The sequence below is a fragment of the Haliaeetus leucocephalus genome, unplaced genomic scaffold, assembly GCF_000737465.1.
Source record: "Haliaeetus leucocephalus isolate CR32 unplaced genomic scaffold, Haliaeetus_leucocephalus-4.0 Scaffold83, whole genome shotgun sequence".
Classification (NCBI taxonomy): Eukaryota; Metazoa; Chordata; class Aves; order Accipitriformes; family Accipitridae; genus Haliaeetus; species Haliaeetus leucocephalus.
In genome coordinates this window covers 1,105,819-1,113,092 of record NW_010972519.1, presented here as the reverse complement: position 1 = coordinate 1,113,092, position 7,274 = coordinate 1,105,819, and the positions used below count along the sequence as shown (strand labels likewise).

Genomic DNA, 7,274 nt, shown 5'->3' with positions numbered 1-7,274 from the left:
GCCCTTAGAAAACGTTTGGGCTGCTGTACCGGGGGGGGGGGGGGGGCAGGGAGAAGAACAAGCCTGACAAGCAGTCCTCTAGGTTTGCTACAGGCGCTTCCATGGCACATCCATCAGAAGTCTCTAAGGCAGCTGGCAGGAGGAGCGCTGAGCTCTGCCTTGCAGATGCTCGTGGTCTGAGACACTCAGTACTGTCCAAATGGAAGCGTTTGTAGGTAAAGCTTAAAGTTTCTAGGCAACTTAAACATAAAATACTTGCAAAGAAACTAATAATATCGATGTGGATCACTTCAAGATCACAATTTTGAACTTAGTCCTCCTACTGCAATTGCTACAAACTCCTTCTTGATCTGGCCCTACTATTTCATAAAATGCTTTTAAATTTCAAAGCCTTACATCAACATTAATGAACGTAGCACTACACTTAAGTATATAAAACAGTAGGGCTCTGTCCCTCCCATTCCTGTTAAGCCCCTGTAAAAATGAGACACACAACCCTTGCAGTGCTTTTCAGGAGCAGCAGTATCTGCAGAAAAAAAATAGCATTAAACACAGATGGACACCTTCCGTACAAATCTGTTTCAATAGTGCAGTAAGCAATTACTGTTGGAGAAATAGTTTCTTCAGATAATTAGATACTTAAAAATTTAAGTTGTTTATGTTTATATAAGCACAGAAATTATAGACGGAATTATGCAAACAAATCTATCATGGACCATGAGCTCCTGTCAGGTTGCTAATGAAGGTAGAAAGTGGCAATCTTTCTTTATAAGGTCCTCTAATGACCATGATAACAAACCAATTTTTTTTCAGTGCTGCACATTTCCCTTCCCCCATTTTTTTTTTCCTCTCAGTATCAGTTTATAGTGACAAATGCTTTCAGGAGACAAAGACGATGAAAGAGACTTGAAGATAACACTCTTCAATTATGCCAACACCCAAATGATTAAATTAAGCAAAAATTCAGTATTTCATTGTCAATTTGACTCTGAATTCTACCTAAACAAATTTATGGACTCTGTTAAAGGTACATGTTATCTTCACTTAAAATTTGTTTCAGAGATGCATTAAAGCGACAATTGCCTCTTTTTCCTTACTGGAAGCTGTAAAGGCTAATAATACAGTACTCCATCACAAATATTACCTTTCCTTCAAGGCGAACATTTGCTGTTTACAGAAGATCCATGTATACTTATTAAGAAAGGATTCTAGATCCACGCAGTGTTCAGATATATACTTCCTTCACACGATGACTTCCTTTGCCTACTGTACACAACCAACAATACTGCTTTTAGGAAAGGCAGAGATTTCCTATGCAATCTGCGCCTTCTCATGCTATCTGGGCACTGAAACGGGTTATAATGGCAACTTTTGTTTATTCTCAAATGTATGAGAAATCCTAAAATCATTACATTAATTGCAGGAATTACAGACCATCCAATTATGCCAAATACCATCTTATTTTCTCTGGAAATATTATAGTGTAAACCGTTGGCTGGAAGATTTTTTTTAATCAAATACTATAGGTCTTAGCTGTATTCTCAAAAGGTGATCTTCATTAGTGATGCAAAACATATGCCACAGATTTTTACCTTACAACTGTGTGAAAAAACATGCTAACTGCCTTTTAGAGCTAGGCCCAAACAAGAATCTAGATATTATTTTATCCATAAAATTTCTGTTGCGCTCTGAAATTATCTGGAACACGAGGCAGACATACAACAATGAACCAGCAGGAAAAAATCATGTTATTTGTTGCAGCTTGTTCATTTGTGAACAGCAATAAGAACAGTTGCATATACCAAAGTAATACTCATGTACTTATCCAGCTCTTGCTTATAAAGCACCCTAAAGGCGAAAAATCCTCAAAGTGCACAGCACTTGCTATAATGGAAGAAAATACAGAGACACAGATATAAAATAACACATTGCTGATTTCTTCTGTCATGATAAAATACAAATCGTTACTGATTTATCATCAATATATCTCTATTTTTCTATTCAAACACAATAAGTAGGATTGAAAGCCTTCAAAACTATCAATATAGAGAGAATTACTGAAGAATGAAATACCGATGATGCTAGATGTGCAATTTATAGAGTACTGCTAGATGAGAACACAGAAATAATATTTTCTTCTGTGTGGTTACAGAACTGGGCATTTCACAGTATCTTAAGTATCATCTGTTATAGAGTGCAGAAATGAGTAATAGCAAGATACCCAAAGAGTTTGAAAAATGAGCATACTGGTTTTGAGAACAGCTGCCTGAACGCACCCTAAGAATCCACATATGATGTCACACGCACGTCACGGTGTGACAGACACCGCCTTGACCCTGGCCCCACTCATTGGCAACATTTTGAAAAACTCTGCACTGCGCAGGACTGGACACAAAAATGGTGCAGAAGAAGCATAAAGAAGAAGAGCAATGATGGTATGTATCTGAGTGAAAGAAAAGTATTTCTGTTCACAGACCATGCTACCATGCCGTCACATACCATATTTTGGCTTGAACAGAAGCACACGTATTCAAATGGCAGAGGATTTTATAAAATCTTCATGGACAATGCTCTTTGTACCAGGCTTCTGACAGAAATGGGTCACTTATGTTCCCATACAAGCCAGCACTTAAGGAAAAAAAAAAAAAAAAAATATCTAAATAAACACACAAAAAAGTTCTCATCCTTCTCTCCAAATGATTTATTGCTGCCAGAGCTCTAATCTAATTTTAGGTGAGCTCATCTTTTTTTCTACCCTGGAGCCATTTTAACTTAATATTGCTCTCCTTCCAGAGCCACGAGAGAGTACAGGCTCCCTTAGCCACCACAGATGTTGTGCTGACATTTTACTTTAGCTGTTTGCTGAAAAAGTCATCAATATTGCTCTGCTCCTGATGAGACCTTTTCTAAGAAAAATGAAACAAATTGCTGGCATTAGATCAAACTTTGACCTCTGCAGCCCAAAATGGGGAATGTAAGATCTGAACTCCTTGGTGCTGCCTCAAAAGCTTCCAAAAGCTCCTCCAAGCAGACAAACTTCTTTATTTTAATAAAAGATTTTCTGAGCTGCCAGGCTGAGGCTGCCTCCCTGTTCACGCTGCCATACGAGCCAGCTGGCAAGTACAGGCAGACAGCCTGGGCTCCCATGGGCCTGCCTGCACTGCAGCCGTCCTCCCTCCGAAGTAGCAGCAAGTGTTGCGAGGTCTTTGGGAAAACCATTTCAGAAATCATCTTTTCATCTGCCTCTTTCCCATCTACCCCCCCCCCCATCCTCAATATTCCTGACCTGCGTTCTGTTTCACCAGCGTTATTCTCCTTCACATCTTCATTTTCCCGCCCCTAGTTATTCCCAGCTCCCGCACAACCTGCTCACATGCTGATCTGAAGCTAAGACTGCATGGAAAGGGAAACCACGGTCTGAAACACTCGCTCGTTGATTGCTGTTTTCCAGTCATGTACAAGTGTCTAGGAAGATTTAAAAGGTTTTTTGGTGGTTGTGTGTTTTGTTTTTTTAAAACTGGTTTCTGAAGGAAAAATGAATGTGATTACTCTGCCAGTTTCCCTCAAATAACCCGCAGAGGAACGTTTTGAGTTCATCGCCTAATTTCTATCACATTCAACAGAGAGATGAAAGCTGCAAAGATACGACATTTCTAAAGTTTCATAAAAATCTGTGGCTTGAAAGAGCAGAGGGACGCCCCAGCTCCCTTGCCCTCCTGTCATAAGGCTGCAGTACGAGCAAGCAGTTATTCGCTCTGTTTAGGTGCTGCCAGTCAATCTGCTGTGGTGGCAAAACACCGTCTCCTGCCCAGTGAGCAGCTATGGGGCATCAAAGAGGAGCCAAAAGCGATGAGGATTTTGCAGGTGGGCTGAAGCCACAGGGCACATGAGGAGCAAAATGTATCTGTGTGGGGAGGCTGATGGTAAGGAAAGCAAATGCAGTGACACTGGGCACAAAGCCACCCGAAACCATCATTGAATCATTTGGGGTTTTGGTGTCTTGGTGCTTACAGTGAACCTCCTTCAAGAAATCTGTAGCATAAATAATATGCTTTCCTATATTTTCATTTCTCTTTTATTTTAGTAAAATTATGTGACACTCTGGAAAACTAGTTATTTTCCAAATACCAAGGGACGCAGTGGAACGCAAAGTCAAACGATCCTTAAGCCATCTCCAAGAAAAGACCTGTAGGGAACTGCAAGCTGCTTCCTGGCACACCTATCACACACTCGGACGACCGCTATGGGAAAGGATGTATCTGAGCCCAACGGGATGAACCAGCTTGAGGAATCTGTTCTGAGCCAAGTCTCAAGATCTGAGAACAACTAAACGCTTCAAATCATTGCCACAGCAGGGAGTCTAAACTGTAGTCACAATGTTTTCATTTTTAAACAAGAGATAAGAATAATGTTTCCAACTGAGCAGGCAGCTGAAAGAGCGAATTGCGGGAAAAGACTGACGCGCTAGAGATTTTACACAAACTCCTTGACTCATGTTTTCCAAACATGTAAGGAAAACGATGCAGTAAACACAGAAACAAAATTAGCATTTGCATCTCTGCGTTGTCTGCACTTAGACATAACAGCTCCTGTGCTACGATATATCTTTAAAACCAGGATTTCCTCAAGATCAAATAGCTGGATCTTCTCCAGAACATCACTCAAGTGCTTCAGACCATCTCTTGTGCACTTCATTTACCATAATCTCCACTATGCTATGGATGTAGCATTAAACTGGCAAATATGATTTTATAACAACACAGTAGACCCATATAATATCATCTAAGTTGATTTGCACTTAGGTTCAAAGACCCACTATATAGAGATAATAAATATGGTACCAGACTGTCAGGCAGGAGAAGCTAGAAGAGACAGATGACCTTTGTGCAATGTTTCACCCTCCTCTCTCTCAAGAGTGTTTAATTATGAAGGTATGAAAGCAGACACAGTCAGCCACCACTGACAATGACCAAAATGCCACCAATTTTATTAGAACACAGAACAGCTTAAAAAAACCCCAAAAACAACAACGTAATGAATTGCTTAGTTATAGCTGTGTTTGCTGTGTCTTTGTTTCCCTGAGCGCCTGAGACAGTGTGAACAAAATTGCCAGCAGTCACATTACAGAGACAGGTTGATGGGTTGGATGACCCCATAAATCTGGTTCACATCTCATATCTAGGCTCTTGACTTGCATCTTAAAAAACTTTTATATCTATGTCTTTGCAGGCAACCTGCTTTGCCATTCAGAAGGGTTTCTGCCAAACCCAGACAGAACAATGAATGCTTTGTCCTACCTGGCATGCCTGTAATTGCAAGCCCTACCGGGAAACAACATATACCTTGGAGTTACTCTTTGAGACACCCTACGAGGGGAGATGTGCACTAAAGAAACAGACAATCAACAACTTAATAAAAAAAATCTCCAAACTCAGAAGAACGGTTTATTCCCTTGAAATGTGAGCACCCCTTCACAAGCACCACACCTGCCCTCCCCTGACACATACCAGCCCAATTCTGCCTACGTCCCTCTTACTCCGGTGTCATCAGGAGTGGCATGACACAGCAGGAAAAGAGACCGGTTCACTGTGAGACCTGCTACTCACTCTCTTACAGTGTAACGGCCCCCCTTCCAGCCGCACGTCGCTGCAGGGAGCTGGTGCCGATGGGCACCAACCACAGGGACCACCTCACCGCTCCTCGGGCTCGGGGAGAGCAGAAGGTAGTGGAGCACGACTGGCCCTTTCTGCATCACTGCAAAACTATCCACCTTGTAGAGTCTTACAAATGTTTGGGGAATTTGCATGATGAAGGACAAACTGCAACAGTTGGCCTGAACGTGCAATGTGACTGCTCACACCAGTTCTCTCCTGGATCTCTCTGTGTCCTGTCACATGGAGCATGGACACTGAGGACATAGCACTGCATGCAGAACAGCAGTGGCGGAGAACGCAACCTCTGCTCTTCCATTGCTTGGTATCTCCAAGCACAGGGTTTCTCGATTTGTAATTTTCACCATATTTTCAAACAGAACAGCAACCAGCTTTCTCCTCTGCTGTTCAAATTCAAAACTAAAACACAACCAATAGGTTTCACCTATTGGTGAAAGGCACTGCAAGCAGCTGAAGAAATGAGTAACAGATGCAAATACCTGCTTGCTGTGCAGTCTGTGGGATCTGTTGACTCCGCTGTGCATTGTACTGAACTGAGGCAATGGGTCTGTACTGCTGAGTTGTTGAGGTAGGGTACTGACCAGATGGGTAATAATACACTGGCATCTGCAAAGAAAGAGAACAGCAGCTAACTATGGACTCTAAAGCTCAAAGATTCACGAAATAAAACAAAACTGGAAGGGGAGCAAGAGTTCAAGTCAAGCATGTTAGTGGTAACAGTAATCAAGGGGAGAGGTTTGCATTATGTCTCTTCAAGAACTGCTGCTTGCTTTCAGCTTTGCTAGGAAAAGGGCTATCAGTGCCCACATTTCTCCTCAGATACTTTAGGAAACAGAAGAAGAATAATTTTAAATTAAAGAGACAAAAACATATAGGGTGCATAAAAAGCTACATGCATATACCAAAGAAATCACAGTAAAATATCAAATACTGCAGAAAAATGGATGCAAACACCACCTTCCATATCAACATAATACATATAGACAGCATGTTGATCCATTAGTGAACTCTGGAGAAAATGGTCAATTCGAAGCAAAGAATGGCCTGGAGTAAAAATATATAGGAGCAAGATAGAGGGAAAGATGGAGTGCGTGTACCCTTAACACTTTTAAGAAACTATTATTAAATTCACACTTTTGTTTAACTGGTACAACCTTCCTTACATGAACGTTTTCCTGTAAAGCCTCTCTCGCACTTGGTGTGAACACAACTAGAGTTCAAAAAACAATCATAGTTGTTTTCTTGCAGGAGCTGAGGGTAGGCACTGAGTCAGCAAGTTCTGCTAGGTGGGCTTCTTTTTTCTATTATTATTGTCATTACAGAGTAACATGTACTACATCACCTTATCACGTAGGTAAACATGGAAGTTTGAGGGTGACTGGAGCTAAAGTTTTTCCCCATACATGCTATACCACCATTACCGAGACATTTGAGCTAAACAGTTTTCAACTGACCTGTAGCAAGTTCAAAGCACTCAAAATTTTTCACTTTCAGCTGCAGTGGATGCTGTAGGTACCCGACAGAGTTCAGCAGCGTATGGTATCAGCAAACTACAGAAGGACACCAGCTTGTGAGAACGTTGCGTCTCTCGTGACTTCTGCC

General features: G+C 41.4%; 1 protein-coding gene across 1 annotated transcript in view; it reads right to left on the bottom strand.

Moving 5' to 3' along the window:
• Nucleotides 1–7,274, bottom strand: part of ARPP21 (cAMP-regulated phosphoprotein, 21kDa) — a 109,581-nt gene that overhangs the window by 33,114 nt on the left and 69,193 nt on the right. The window contains exon 19 of the mRNA XM_010582368.1: nucleotides 6,152–6,278. Within this exon, the coding sequence (XP_010580670.1) occupies nucleotides 6,152–6,278 (127 nt within the window). The remainder of the gene's footprint in view (nucleotides 1–6,151; nucleotides 6,279–7,274) is intronic.